Raw genomic sequence first — 16,127 nt, forward strand, 5'->3', positions numbered from 1 at the left:
TGAGCTAATGGCAGTGATCAGATCATTGTTCACTGTGTATTGCACATGCTTACAATTAGGAGTGATGCCATCATTTTAAGACCTAAGAAGTGACCAGCCTCCCTCAAATTATTCTGGAAGGGTATGGTATCTCAAAAGATTGAGCAACACGTGAAGCTAGTTGTATTACGCTGCTATTGTGTAGTCGCAATGCAACTTTTTAATATTGGGTGAGGTGTGTGATGGAGAAAACAACAGGATACCTTGGCCAATCAAGAGTCTACTCACCAACCAACCTGATTGTTTGTTTGAAATTTGGTATTTTTGCATCTGTCCTGATGAACACAAGTCTAGAAAACTTTGGCAACATGTCTCTTTTTAGTAATATTCAAATCCTTCTGGCCATAGAAAATTACAGCTCAGAAACAGGCCTTTTGGCCCTTCTTGTCTGTGCCGAACCATTTTTTTGCCTAGTCCCACTGACCTGCACTTGAACCATATCCTTCCACACCCCTCTCATCCATGAACCCGTCCAAGTTTTTCTTAAATGTTAAAAATGATTGTGCATTTACCACTTTATCTGGCAGCTCATTCCACACTCCCACCACTCTGCGTGAAGAAGCCCCCCCCCACCCTTATTACTCCCTTTAAACTTTTCTCCTTTTCACCGTTAACCCATGCCCTCTGGTTTTTTTCTCCCCTAGCCTCTGGAAAAAGCCTGCTTGCATTCACTCTATCTATACCCATCAAAATCTTATACACCTCTATCAAATCTCCCCTCATTCTCCTACGCTCCAGGGAATAAATTCCTAACCTATTCAATCTCTGTCTGTAACTCAGCTTCTCAAGTCCTGGTGACATCCTTGTGAACCTTCTCTGCACTCTTTCAACCTTACTTACATCCTTCCTGTAACTAGGTGACCAATACTCTAAATTCGGCCCCACCAATGCCTTATATAACCTTACCATAACGCTCCAACTTATACTCGATACTCTGATTTTACAAAGGCCAATGTACCAAAAGCACTCTTTTCGACCCTATCCACCTGTGACGTCACTTTTAGGGAATTCTGTACCTGTATTCCCAGATCCCTCTGTTAAACTGCACTCTTCAGAGTCCTACCATTTAGCCTGTATGTTCTACTTTGGTTTGTCCTTCCAAAGTGCAATACCTCACACTTGTCTACATTAAATTCCATTTGCCATTTTTCAGCCCATTTTTCTAGTTGGTCCAAGTCCCTCTGCAAGCTTTGAAAACCTTCCTCACAGTCCACTACACTTCCAATCTTTGTATAGTCAGTAAATTTGCTGATCTAGTTTACCACATTATCATCCAGATCATTGATATAGATGACAAACAACAATGGACCCAACACCGATCCCTGTGGCACTCCACTAGTCACAGGCCTCCACTCAGAAGCAATCCTCCACAACCATTCTATGGCTTCTTCCATTGAGCCAGTGTCTAATCCAGTTTACTACCTCCCCATGTATACCTAGTGACTGAACCTTCCTAACTAACCTCCCATGAGGGACCTTGTCAAAGGCCTTGCTGAAATCCAAGTAGACAACATCCACTGCCTTCCCTTCATCCAGTTTCCTGGTGACCTCCTCGAAAAACTCTAATAGGTTGGTCAAACATGACTTACCATGCACAAAGTCATATTGACTCTCCCTAATAAGTCCCTGTCTATCCAAATATTTGTAGACCCTATCCCTTATCACACCTTCCAATAACTTGCCAACCACCAACGTCAAACTTACTGGCCTATAATTTCCCGGATTTCTTTTGGAACCTCTTTTAAACAACGGAACAACATGAGCCACCCTCCAATCATCCAGCACCTCCCCTGTGAATACTGACATTTTAAATATGTCTGCCAGTGTCCCTGCAAGTTCAACACCAGCCTCCCTCAAGGTCTGTGGGAATACACTGTCTGGTCCTGGGGATTTATCCACTCTGATTTGCCTCAAGACAGCCGGCGCCACCACCTCTTTAATCTGTAAAGGTTCCATGACCTCCCTACCTTTTTGCCCAATTTCCGTTGACTCCATGCCTGTTTCCTCAGTAAATACGGATGCAAAAGACCCATTTAGTATCTCCCTCATCTGTTTTGGTTCCATACACAGTCTACCACTCTGGTCTTCAAGAGGACCAATTTTATCCCTCACTATCCTTTTGTTCCTTACATACCTATAGAAGCTCTTTGGATTTTCCCTCACTCTGTCTGCCAAAACAACCTCATGCTTTCTTTTAGCCCTCCTGATTTCCCTCTTAAGTAGCTTCTTGCACTTTTTATACTCCTCGAGCATCTGATCTGTTCCTTGCTGCCTGTCCATTTCATACAACTCTCTCTCCCTCTTAATCAGTGCTACGGTCTCCCTCGACAACCAAGGTTCCTTATTCCTATTTACTTTGCCTTTAATTCTGACAGGAATGTACAAATTCTGCAGTCTCAAAATTTCTCCTTTGAAGGCCTCCCACTTTCCATTTTCATCCTTACCAGACAACAGCCTGTGCCAATCCACACTTCCCAGATCCCTTCTCATTTCATCAAATTTGGCCTTTTTCCAGTTCAGAACTTTAACCCGAGGACTAGATCTATCCTTATCCATGATCAGGTTGAAACTAAGGGCATTATGATCACTGGATCCAAAATGTTCCCTCACACTCTCATCCATCACCTGCCCTAACTCATTTTCCAATAGGAGATCCTGTATCGCATCCTCTCTCCTTTTCGTCTTCCCTTTCCATCTACTCATCAAAAACTTTATTTACTTCGGAATTTAACTGTTTCTTGAAATTAAAGTTCAACTGGAGAGTCCTTCTGCTGCCCTTGCTATATATTTCTTTCCCTGAGGTGTTATTGATTAAAATTACTCTGGTGATGATTACAACATTTACAGTTTTAATCTCTTATCAAACACACAGATGAAAAAATGAAATGCCTTTTGGTGCCTGTGTTACTACAAGATGTTCTGCACTATACTTTCAGTTGTTAATTCTTCACATGAACTCCTGCAACTTGATATGTTTTCAGGTATTTAAACTGATCTGGGCAGAAAAAAGAAATAAAATCAAACGAATGCAATTATTCAGTAAGTCGGGCAGCATCAGTGGAACAAGAAAGACGGAATTTCTGAAGATGCTGTGAGACCTGAATACTTCCAGTATTTTGCATTTTTAAGATTTTTAGCATTCACAGGATTTTGCTTTAAAAGAAAAATAATTTTAGCTGAAGAGATGGTACTGATGTATCTGGAAAATTCAATGTACTGCATAAATCTGAATTCAACTAAAGGCATCTGGGCAATTAAATGAAGTCCAAGATGTACTTTTGAGAGAGGTTGAAATTCAAAACTTGGAAGAAGAATTTGCATCTGTTTTACACCTCTTGTGATCCTAGGAGATCCCAACATGGGCCATGTCCCATGAAGGAATTAAAAAAAAAATACAGCAACGTGCAGTAAGCTCTTGCAAACAGCAAATAAATATTTTGGATAATCTGTTGTAGATGTTGGTTACATGATAAATGTTGGCCAGGACAAAGGTGATCCTGCTTGAATAGTGTTGAGATTTTATACAATCATCTGTAAGAACTGAGTGCATTGATTTAATTCCTTGTCTGTTAGACACTGTTCACAACAGCTTGGCTGCTGCTCAGTACTACACAAATTGCTAGCCTGGGTAGTCTGCTCAAGGGTTTGGTGTGGGACTTGAACTCTCAACCTCCTGACAGAGGTGAATAAACTGGGGCTGTCACCTACAAGAAAGGCATTAAAAAGCTCCGAGGGGATACTTTAATCATAACACATATATTGTACAAAATACTTTATTTTGTTTGATTTTTTTTATTTTGGCTATGCGAAATACCAGGTGTCCTGTTGTTTCGCTACCTTCTGCAGACTGCTGCTGGCTTTAAGTGTGACCACCCTCAGCAGCCCCCACCTTCTGTGGACCGTTGTGACCTGGCTGCCTGTGTAAGTTTGTCCCGACAAATAGGTAAGTTGGCTCTGGAGGTTAAATAGGTGTCCATAGAATTTTGGCAATGTTACATAAGGTTTGAGACCCAACATACGAGGAGCACTCAGTTGGACCTTGTATGACGGTGGCTGTTAGGGTTACTTGTGTTTTGAAGGAAAAGCATTGAACAATCATTTGAAGGATGTATGTGAAAAATTGCTCAGTGCATCAGATTTGATGCAGCCAGCATATACAGTAGCATTATGGATTTGATTTTGGTGCCACGCTGTAACTTGAGAGTATCTCCTCTTTGTTTTTGAAGTTATAGGAACTGATGACTGTGTACTTTATATAATCTGTGGTGGCGGATTCAAGCTTGTTTGCAAAATTAGCTGAGAGTTGCACTTGGAACACCAAATCACTCGGATTTTTTTTACTTGCTGCAGTAATCTAGTCAACTCTAATATTATCTGAAAACTGACACAACTGCCTTGGGAGCAAAGCAATAATGTGTAAAAATAAATCTGATGCATCTAGGGTTGCTTCTTCATAAAATTGCACCAATCCTATCTTTTTGAGGATGTAGTTGATTATTTCCTTATTGCTCATGTGAATTGATGAAGCTGTTAGACTAAATTAATGAGAAATTCAATGAAAAATGCGAACATTTTATTTGCACCATTCTTCTGATATTTAATTTTGCAGCATTTATGAAAGTGTGAAATTCTGCCCACTGCCTTTGCATTACTCTTGAAGGCATCTGCTGAATACTTTGTACGCAAACTGCTTCCGGTCCAAGAAAAACAGCAACTAACTAGTAAATATGAAACCAAAGAGAACTCTCCAGATTACTTGTGCCTTTTTTTTTGTAGCAAGTTGTTGTGATCTGGAATTTGCTGCCTGAAAGAATGATGGGAACAAATTCAGTAGTAACATTTAAAAAGGAATTAAGTAAGCACTTGTAAGATAAAAAAGTTACAGGGCTTTGGCAAATGGAACTAAATTGATAGCTGTACTAAAGAGCCAGCGTAGAGACAATGGACTGAACCATGCTGTATCATTCTTTGAAAAATTGAGAAATGTAGTTTTGTGGTGAATTGCAGGCTGGTTTGACCATGTGAATTGGGAATTTACAATTGAAAAGAGGTCACACAAATGTGGCAGCATGTATGTGCAAAAACCAAATATCTTTAATTTGAAAGCTTTTCCTGGTCACCAAACTTTACTTTGGGTTTTCTTGTCACATTTTTCAGATTTTTTTCCCCTCTGTAGTTGAAAATATTTATGTACACCAGTCTACATAGCTCTGTAGTGTAGCATCTCCCATCTGCTTGGCCTGTACTACAGAGAAACTCAACCTTTCAACTCTGCTTCCCAAATTGTAAACTTTGCTGCTTGGTTTTAACTCCAGGTGCAATGCAACTGAAAATTGACTAGTATTTAGACTTTAATAGTTAATTATGTGGCTAAGCAATTTTATTGTTGCAAATAATGTGTTTTTTTTCCTCTTTCCTAGATGGATCTACAATACTGAAAGTTCTTTGGGCAGATTTGCTGAGACCTTGAAGATATGAAACATATGATTCTTGGAACTGGTACATGGTCACTTGCTTGTCTGATCAAATTAAAAAACCCAAAAGGAGTATGCAAGGGCATGTCACTTGTTGTTAAGGACTGGCATAAAGAATCCTAAGAGTTACTAAATGTGTTACTAAAGCAGGCTGAACCATGTGGCGATTGCTTACACTGAAATTTGGCCGTTTGTACCGTTGTCTGAAGTTCTTGTTTGTGGTGAGTCTGTTGGTTTTCACATTGTTGAATACGCACTCATTATTTGCCTCATTTCAGAAGAATGAGCTTGCAGATCGTCGCTTTATTAGCCTCAACAAGTGCCCAGCTTGTTTTGGTACTAGCTGGTGTCGTAAATTTATGAATGGCCAAATCACTTTTGAAGCATGGGGTCGTCTCCGAATTCTGGACTTTTTGAATGTGAAAAATGTCTACTTTGCTCAGTATGGGGAACCAAGAGAAGGTGCGAGGCGTATTGTTCTCAAACGCTTGGGTTCTAATCAAGAACTGACTGATATGGACCACAAGATTTGCAAACGGGCCACAGGCCGCCCTCGTTGTGACGTTACACAAGCTATCTACAAGACTCAGTTTTCCCGTTTAAATGGGGAAGTTCGATTACTGACCCCAGATGTTGTGGAGGGGTGGTCAGACTTAGTGCATTGTCCATCACAAAGACTCCTAGACAGAATAGTACGCAGGTATGCTGAAACGAAGGATTCTGGGAGTTTTTTAATGAAGAATTTGAAAGACTCTGAGCGAATGCAGCTACTTCTGACATTGGCTTTTAACCCAGAACCTCTGGTTCTCCAGGTATGATGGGTGCTATTCTTCACTGCAGAAGTTGATTTAGTTACATCTTGTTTATTTCATTTTCATCGTCCCTAACCAATTTATAAAGTCATTCTTTTTTATCTTTGTCCTGATGTGTATACTTAACTCAATTGAAGGGTTCAGGTTATGCCAGATTTTAAGTACATAGTTGAAATGATTTAAATGTCAATTAAACAGGAATGGTGGTAATTCTGTGCCACTTTCACAATGTTATCTTTTACGCGGGGGATATATATATATGTACACTACTTTAAAATTTTATAGTTGGAGCTTTTTTTTCCCCTCTTATTGGACTTATCCAATACAAAATACCACAGAGCCTTGTGTTTGTTTTTTGACTGACTTGCAAATGAGTATTTCATATTCCATTGAATTGGTGTTAGACAACAAATGCTGATCTTGCCAACGATGTCCAAATAATAGTCTTCATTGACATGAATGATGGCAAGTTAATATAAATTGGTTTGTCTATGAACCAAATTTACTGATTGCAGCGATTTCATATTGCAAACTGTAATTATGTAATCTTGAGTTTTATACTGCAAGTCTGAAGTGTTTAAATATTTTCTTTGCAAACCAGTCTTATGATTCACATCTGCTGTGTCTTGAAGCTATCACAAGTTAAAAATAATTAAACAGTCATTTATGATTTGATTTATATTGGGATTGTAGTTAGTGGTTAATGATTATATGTAACATAGAATATTGCTTTACAGAATTCTACGTGCAATTAATGGTTGGTTCAGTTTTTTTGTTTATTGATGGTATCGCATTCCACAGGCAATGGTAATAATAATCAAGTAATTTGCACTTATGCAAAGGGGAAGAATTTGACACTGTTAACACAGGGAAATGATTCTACAATTTCTATTTTATGTCTAACTCAACCTACTAACTAGTGTGATCTAAAATATTTGGACTTTTTGGCTAGTTCCCGTAATAGACACATCTAACTGAGAAGATTATTAGCTAATCTCAACTCAATAGCTGAGAGATGGCTGTAGAAAATGAATATGAAATATGTAATTGGAACAGATAATTGAGGTTGAGACATTTCAGTGGCATTTTAACTTAAATATAACTTGTCTTGCATCTAATTGGAGAGTGACTAATGGTGACACTAAATATGGAAAGTAGAACACACAATGTTCCTAGAGTGCTCGTTCTTCAACTTGAAGTGGGCATAAGTTTTTAACGAAGAATTATTTCTCTCATTGGGATATGAAGTGGACATCACTGAGAATCAAGTTAAATGTCCAGAGTGCAGACCCAAGCTGTTAATAGTAATTTCATAGAATCCGTACAGTGCAGAAGAGGCCATTCAGCTCATCGAGTGTGTTTTACCCAGGCCCGCTCCCCTGCCTTAATGCATGTACATGGCTAATCCCATCTAATCTACACATCTGTGCTCTGTGGGAGGAATCCAGAGCACCTGGAGGAAACCCATGCAGATGTAAGGCGAATGTATAAGCTCCACAAAAGCTGTCTCACCATAGGATGGAATTGACCCTGGAGCTTTGAGGCAGTAGTGCTAACCACTGTGCCACCTGCAGTAACTGGAAATTTCCAGTTACCATGAACCAATTCCATATGCAGAGTTCAGACTGCATCTTGGAATTTGTAGTTACTATCAATGTACCTTAACCAAGCCTACAAAAGAGGAACCTCTCGGCCTTTTAGCTATGACTGCGCATCAGATCAAGCCCTAGGTGTGGTGCGATGCCTTAACTTGACAGCTTAGACCTTGTTTCTCACTCTTCTGGGAATCATGAATTGGATTCGATTTGGTTTCAGAGCAAGCAAGCAAAAAAAAGAGCAACCCTGAGACATGCATGGTAGAACTTCTTTGAGTCTCTCCAGTTTAATGTACTGAATTACAATTCTGATTCAGATGGTGATGAGGCATCATTTTCTTTGCTGAAGCTGACTGGATGCATCCAGTCTGAGGGAATATGTCTTGACATCCCAAAGCTGGCTGAATGATTAAATGGCATTGCATAATTTCAACAGTTCATGAAAAATAACTGATAAATGTGTGTGGCACCCTATCTCCCAGCCTTGAAAGGCTTAACAAAAAGAGCTAAACAGATTTTCAAATCAGCAATGAAAAAACAGTTGGCACACCATTAAAACTGAAGCTTGCGTGGGAGTGGGTGGGGCCTTCTGACAAGCGTTGATCTGGTATTTCAAAATTTAGCAGGAATGGTGCAAATGAAACAAGGTATCTGAAAGGGCTAATGTGATTCTGTTAAGGGTGATAGGTCATAGAATCCCGACAGTGCAGAAGGAGACCATTTGGTCCATTAACGCCAACAATTCCACCCTGCTAGTTTCCCTGACACTAATGGGCAATTTAGCATGGCGACACAACCTAACTCGCACATCTTTGGACTGTGGGAAGAAACCGGAACACACGGAGGAAACCCATGCAGACACGGAGAATGTACAAACTCCTCACAGCTAGTGACCTGAGACTGAAATTGAATCTGGGTCCCTGACACTGCGAGGCAGCATTGCTAACCACTGTGCCACCTAAAATTCTAAATAAATGACTTAGTATTTTTTAGGAGCTTCAATTTGGTCCAGCCTTGGTCCTCAGGAAATTCATAACAACAGGCCTGGTGTTCTGCCTGATTGGCCTCCAAAGAAGAAAAGTGAGGAAACATGTAGGTCACGTAATACAAACAGAGAAGGATGATCCAGAAGCATCCATCAACATTTAAATAGTGCCAAGTTCTTTGGGCATGTTTAATTCAGAGGAAGTCACTTGTGTTGTTCCCATGGGAACTGGAGCAGATATCCGCACTAGTGCACCTCCTGAAACTGTAACTGAAGACGTTGCTATTTCAACTGAGGCAGAGCCAGCCAGAGAGCTGAGACATGCTCAGAGAATTAGGAAATCATCTAATAGACTGAAATTTTGAGAGACTATATTACCCAAATGGTTTTTTAAAGCATTTTGTTCCTTAAGTAGTTTTCTAGTCATAAATTCATTTGTAAAAAATTTGAAGGGGGAGGGAGATGTGATAGCAGAACTTGATATATGGCAGTTAAGGGCATGTTTGGGAGCGTGGGGTAGAGAGCAGGAGTGGCATTGCAGAGCCTTAGAACTTAGAACATTACAGCGCAGTACAGGCCCTTCGGCCCTTGATGTTGCGCCGACCAGTGGAACCAATCTAATGACCCTCTAACCTAAACTATCCCAATGTTATCCATATGCCTATCCACTGACCATTTGAACACCCCTAAAGTTGGCCTCACAATTATTATATTAACTATTTCATCTAAACTATAGCTTTGTCATTTTGATAAGAGCAATTACAACTTTTTTTATTTATCTAAGTACTCGCAACAAGGACTTCATAGTGATGACTTTTGATGTATCAGGGAGTCTTAATTGTTCATTTTTCTTTAACATGGAAATGCATTGGAAACCTATAGCATATACACCTTGCTACACCCATATGGAAGGTTTCAAGAGAAACAACCCATAGCATTGCATTACTTTTTCCATGGTTGGCAAAAGGACAAGTCCCTTTTTGTTTCCTGTAGGTTACCCAGCATTGTACAATGTTGTGTTCAAATGTCCATGGGATATTTGAATGTTTCAATGAGATCACGCACCAATAGTGTCCTGTTTAGATGTTACTTTATTATGTTTGTCAGTTAGATATTTTGTTATTTTTAAATATACTTCACAAAATATAGTTAACTGCAGGGTAGTGTTACTGCATTGAATTTTTCCCCTTTGGCTCCTGGAAAATTGGACACAAAAATGCATCTTTCAGAATTTCAGGACCTATCAAAGTGCTTTACTAACAAACAAATACTTTACTTGTGCGGATATTGTTATATGAAATATGGCAACCATTTTACACACAGCAAACTCAAAAACAGCAATGTTTTTGTAATGCTGATTGAGGGATCAATATTGGCTAGGGTACTAGGTTAAATCCCCTGCTGCTATTTGCAATAGTGCCAAGGGACCTTTATGCCCACTTGAAAACAGATAGGACCTCAATTTAAGATCTCTGACTGCATTCCTTTCTCAGTACTGCATTGGCGGGTCAACCTGGATTTTTGTGCTCAAATCTCTGGAGTAGGACTTGAACCCATCGTTTTCTGACTTTCAGACGTTAATTTTACACAGTCACTTGTGCCACTGTAGGTGTCTATTATGTGCAGGTAATTTTTGAAACAGACATTTCTGTTATCAATTATGGCTTAATATGGCGTGAACTGATACTGTATTTGCTTAAGCCACTTTTTTTTATAAAGTCACCGTAACCATCTTTTCAGTTTTATTATAGTTTCTTAGCAATCTTGTGCTGTTATTTTCAGTTGTGAATTGTGGACATGATTTTTTACCACAGCTTTGTTGGAAGACAGACGTTTGTGTATGTCGGCCCTTGTTTGGTTATTTCAAGATGACATAGATGAACCTCAGGAACCATTTCAAATTTTCCTCTGTTATTACTGAGAGTCATGTTTTTATGTTGATTTCTATTTCATGGGCTGTAGGCACTAGTTTTTTGAAAATACTTGACAGAAATAAAGAAGTTGAACTAGTTTCTGTCTGCATGTGTGAGATATAAATTTTTGTATTAAAATACATGTTTCACTGTCTTCTGAATTATACTACTGGATCAATGTCTGGAGTGTAGTTGTTTGCAGTCAGTTTAGTGAGTTTGTTCAGTTTATCCACAGTGACAGAATAGAATTAAAAGAAAAACCCGAGAGCCTTGTGTTTAAGACTTCTGTTAATAATTTTCCTTTTGATCCAAGGGAAATGTAGAACAAAGTTGCTGCAGATCTTTTTTGCCAGCTTGATAGGATTACTATTTATTGAATCTGGAAAAAGGATTGATAATTTACTCTTGTCGATAAGAATAAAGCCTTCTGTGCAGCAAAAATGAAATGCCTTTTCTGAAGCTTCTTGGTGTGTTTGCCTGGGCATCACCATTGTTATTCCTATCGTGTTCTTGAGCAGGGGTGAGTGCGCATTCAAACAAAACTTGGCATCAGGTCAGGCAGCTGCTGGGAGCATGATGTCATCCGACATTCCCCAAAGTGGTTCAATCAGCAAAAAAAGGCACTGTGAATAGCGTGTGCTTTGCACAATTTCACGTATAGCTAGAAGCTTGCTTTAAGGTTTTTAGATCTGCGATGTGTGTCAGTGATTCCAAGGCAGTTTCTTACATAATCTGTGACAGCCATAGCCTGTGGTGGTTGATTTTCTTTTTCTGCAGTTGTTTTATGTGAAGGTTGCTTTTGTTGCTGTTTGTATCCACAGCTCAGTTTGAGTTATGCGGTATTTATCATTTATGATGTGTAGAGAAATTTCTTTTACAATGTACAATAGGTTTGTTTCCAAAGTGTGGTCAGTTAAACTAAGATTAATTATGTAAAAGACTTTGAATATATTTATGAAATTGCTGTCTCCCCACAGCCTCTTCTGAAAAGGAGAGATATTCAGTTTAATAAATTGATATAAAGACGCTGCCCTTTGAATTAAATTGTAATTGCATATCAAGTACAGATTGCCTTGGTCTGAAAAATTAATTTAATAGTTAATGTTGACCTGGTGGGATGCGATAGAATACCTCAGTATTTTCATGTCGGGGTGGGGGGGGTGCGCGAATGAACAGGTGTTTCTACTGTTGGTGTTCAGTTGCTGCAGCTGGCAAGTAGATATTGGGTGAAGGCAGAATAGATTTGATTCTGACATCTCACTTGGTTACTCTTCGTATCTACGATTTCACAGTCAAAGGGCCATCAGAATGAAGTACTGGAAGGATGCAGTCATTGATAGAATCATACCCCAGCCTGAGTCTTCACAAGAGGAAGGAAAAGAATTGCAGAGGAAAAACTGCTTTTGGAATCTCATACATACAGTTTTAATACTGTGCAATTTTTCACTGTGTCCAGTTTTTAAACAGGGAGTAAAAACTTTTGTTATTTTGGTAAAATAGATGACAAGAATGATTTTGCATTTGATTTTAGCACTCCCCTTGCACAGTAGCTATCTTTATAGGTCCAGTTGCTTTATAATGAAATTTACACCTGTTCGATTAGTTTTGAATAAATTATAAGTGTTTTCAGTTAAATTTAGTAGTTTCAGTCGAATCCAGTCCCCACAAAATACCTTTATTGCTTCATAAGACCATAAGATATAGGAACAGATTTAGGCCACTCAGCCTGCTCCACGATTCAATCATGCCTGATTTTTTTTTTTCTCATCCTCATTTTCCTGCCTTTTCCCCATAACCCCTTTTAATAAAGAACCTATATCTCTGTCTTAAAGACACTCAATGACCTGGTCTCCACAGCCTTCTGCAGCAAAGAGTTCCACAGAATCACCACTCTGGCTGAAGAAATTCCTCCTCATCTCTGTTTTAAAGGATTGTCCCTTTTAGCCTGAGGTTGTGTCCTGTAGATGTAGTTTTTCCTACTATGCACTCTATCCACGCCTCGCAGTATCCTGTAAGTTTTTCAATAAGATCCCCCCTCATCCTTCTAAACTCCGAATACAGACCCAAAGTCCTCAACCGTTCCTCATATGACAAGCTCTTCATTCCAGGGATCGTTCTTGTGAACCTCCTTTGGACCTTTCCAAGGCGAGCACATCCTTCCTTAGACATGGGGTCCAAAACTGCTCACGACAATCCAGAAGGGGTCTGACCATAGCCGTGTACAGCCTCAGAAGTACATCCCTGCTCTTGTATTGTCCTCTCAACATGAATGCTAACATTGCATTTGCCTTCCGAACTGCCAACTGAATCTGCATGCTAACCTTAAGAGAATCTTGAACAATGACTCCTAAGTCCCTTTGTGTTTCTGATTTCCTAAGCATTACCCCATTTAGAAAATAGTCTATGTCTCCATTCCTCCTTCCAAAGTGCATAACCCCTCACTTTTCCAGGTTATATTCATAACTTGCATGAAATATGAAATTCAATTCATTATAATTATGTGAATATGCTCATTTTTATTTTCATAGCCCATGTATTTTTTAACCTTTGTTATTCACCAACCATATATGGAACCTTCCTCCTCACTTTGTGATGCCTCTCCATAATATACTGGAAAAGCAGCACAGTCAAATTTAAATAAAGAAAATTGTACGACATACATCTGCCATGACATTTCTTCTGTGTATGCCACTTTGAAAAATACCTCATGAAATTGGGTGAGGAAAGCCTATCTTGCTTCTAATTTTTCCAGCTGTGACCATTGCCAGGTTTGGTGAACATTTCCCGAGCACTGTGTAGCTGCCAATTTGGCCTATCGACTTCTGCAACAACTTGAACAAATGCACAAGGAAGTACATGATACTGAGACCCCGTTGTTTTGTCTCTTGCTTTTTTTTTTGCATCTGTACAAGTGGAATTAGATGTTACAATCTTTTCTTGGATCATAATTGCCTGAAGTGCTTTCGAGGCTCATTGGTCTGTACTTTGGTACCCTTCCACTCTCTTTTTTTTTCAATGATTTTCTGTTTATTTAACATTCAGTTTGCAGTCCCCAACTGTTAGCTCTAAACATAGCTGATTTCTTGAACTTGCCACATGAATTCATAGTCTAGACAAATTCAGCTCTATGGTCTGGTCTTGGTTGATGGGAGCCAGTCTTCATTCTGCTGCCATTGCACATTGTTTCTGGCTTGGGACAGACTCTACCTTCCAGTTCAGTGCATTGGCTTGTCTCCATTTTTCCTAATGTTTGTACCCAGCCTCTGCTTTGAAAAGCTAATCAGACATAGAGCCTGCTCCCTTTCCATTCTTTCCTACATAGTTTACACTGTTAAACTGACAGATATATTCATCTAGTCATCATTTTTTTAAACCATGCATGCAGCTACGTTCTTTTCAAGCAATTTAATATTTTAATATTGATGAACTGGAAGAGACCCTCAAAACATCTGTGGACACATTTGTATACTTAATTCCACCATCTAATCTTTTTCATGCCATCCCACCTAATGCCAAACCCTCCCCTGACTCTCCCATGTCATTGCTATCTCAAGCCACTTCATCCTTTCTACCACCCCCACACATGTATTCTCCTTACTTGCCTTTACTGTTTCCATCCCCCCCCCCCGGGAATTAGTTCCTATACTCTGTACTTGATTACTCCACAACCAAGTCCTGCTTTTCTGCTCCCTCCAAGCTGCAGTGTTAGGCTCCACCTTTCTACTTCAAACAATATAATTTGCAGTTTGTCTGTTTAATTTTGGCAATCTAATTTACACATCATTGCTTTATAATTTCCTTGTTATGTTTATAGCATCTATTAGTCATTGAGCCTTAGAACTTTTCAGTTTTTGGAGATATGTTAACAATGTATTCTGAGACTTTTGGCAGTAATTGCTTGTGATTGATTTTATATTTATCTAATGCATTGAGTTATTGCAAATTAACATAGTAAAGTCAGCAGGCAGCTTTTACCACTAATTTATAATGGAGAAATGTGATTAAGTGTTGCTGTTAAAGTTATTGTGGCAGACAATGTTCCAGAATATGTTATAAATTTTATAGCATCTGTTTATTAAGATTCACAGTGTCAAGAGGCCCTTCAGCCCCGTGGGTGGCATGGTGACACAGTAGTTAGCACTGCTGCCTTATAACGTCAGGGACCCGGGTCAGGTCACTGTCTCTGCAGAGTCTCCATGTTCTTTTGTGCCTGCGTGGGTTTCCTCTGGGTGTTCCGGTTTCCTTCCACAGACTGAAAGGTATGCTGGTCAGGTGCATTGGCCATGCTAAATTCCTCATCGGTGCACCCTAACAGGCGCCGGAGTGTAGCGACGAGGGGATTTTCACCGTAACTTCATTGCAGTGTTCGTGTAAGCCTATTTGTGACATTAGTAAATAACTTTTTTTTGGTCAATGCTGGTATTTGTGCTCCACATGAGCCTCCTCCCACCCTACATCATATAACCTAACTACATACTTGAGTTTTCAGGTCATGCTAACCATTTGTCATAAAGTTGTTCAAAAATGTGTGTTGGATTCATAAAATCCCTGCAGTGCAGAAGGAGGCCATTCGGCCCATCAAGTCTGCACCAATCACAGTCCCACTCAGGCTGTAGCCCCTTAATCCCATTTTATTTAGCTAGACCCCCAAATATTAAGGGGCAATTCAGCATTGCCAGTCAACGCAGCCCGTACGTCTTGAGACTGCGGGAGGAAACCGGAGCACCCAGAGGAAACCCACGCGCACACAGGGAGAATGTGCAAACTCGACATAGGCAGTGACCGAGGCTGGAATTGATCCCGGGTCCCTGGCAGTGAGGCAGCAATGCTAACCTTGTATGGATCAGGCATTGGCTAGTTGATAGAAGACAGAGGGTGGTGGTTGATGGGAAGTATTCAACCTGGAGTTCAGTTACAAGTGGCGTACCTCAAGGATCTGTTTTGGGGCTACTGCTGTTTGTCATTTTTATAAATGACCTAGATGAGGGTGTAGAAGGATGGGTTAGTAAATCTGCTGATGACACCAAAGTCAGAGGACCTGTAGACAGTTAGGATGGTTGTTACAGTTTGCAGAGGGACGTAGATAAGCTGCAGAGCTGGGCCGAGAGGTGGCAAATGGAGTTTAATGCGGAAAAGTGAGAGGTGATTCACTTTGGTAAGAGTAACAAGAATACCGAATATAGGGCTAATGGAAGGACTGTTAGCAGTGTTGACAAACAGAGAGATCTTGGTGTACATGTGCATTAATCCCTGAAAGTTGGCACCCAGGTTGATAAGGTTGTTAAGAAGGCGTACAGTGTGTTAGCTTT

At 39.8% G+C, this 16,127-nt stretch overlaps 1 protein-coding gene across 1 annotated transcript in view; it reads left to right on the top strand.

Annotated features, from left to right (window-relative positions):
* Nucleotides 1-16,127, top strand: part of dipk2ab (divergent protein kinase domain 2Ab) — a 225,145-nt gene that overhangs the window by 25,747 nt on the left and 183,271 nt on the right. The window contains exon 2 of the mRNA XM_080185961.1: nt 5,460-6,325. Coding sequence (XP_080042087.1) covers nt 5,672-6,325 — 654 coding nt within the window. The 5' untranslated portion in view covers nt 5,460-5,671. The remainder of the gene's footprint in view (nt 1-5,459; nt 6,326-16,127) is intronic.

This window comes from Carcharhinus amblyrhynchos, chromosome 3 (genome assembly GCF_965287045.1).
Source record: "Carcharhinus amblyrhynchos chromosome 3, sCarAmb.v2.hapA, whole genome shotgun sequence".
Classification (NCBI taxonomy): Eukaryota; Metazoa; Chordata; class Chondrichthyes; order Carcharhiniformes; family Carcharhinidae; genus Carcharhinus; species Carcharhinus amblyrhynchos.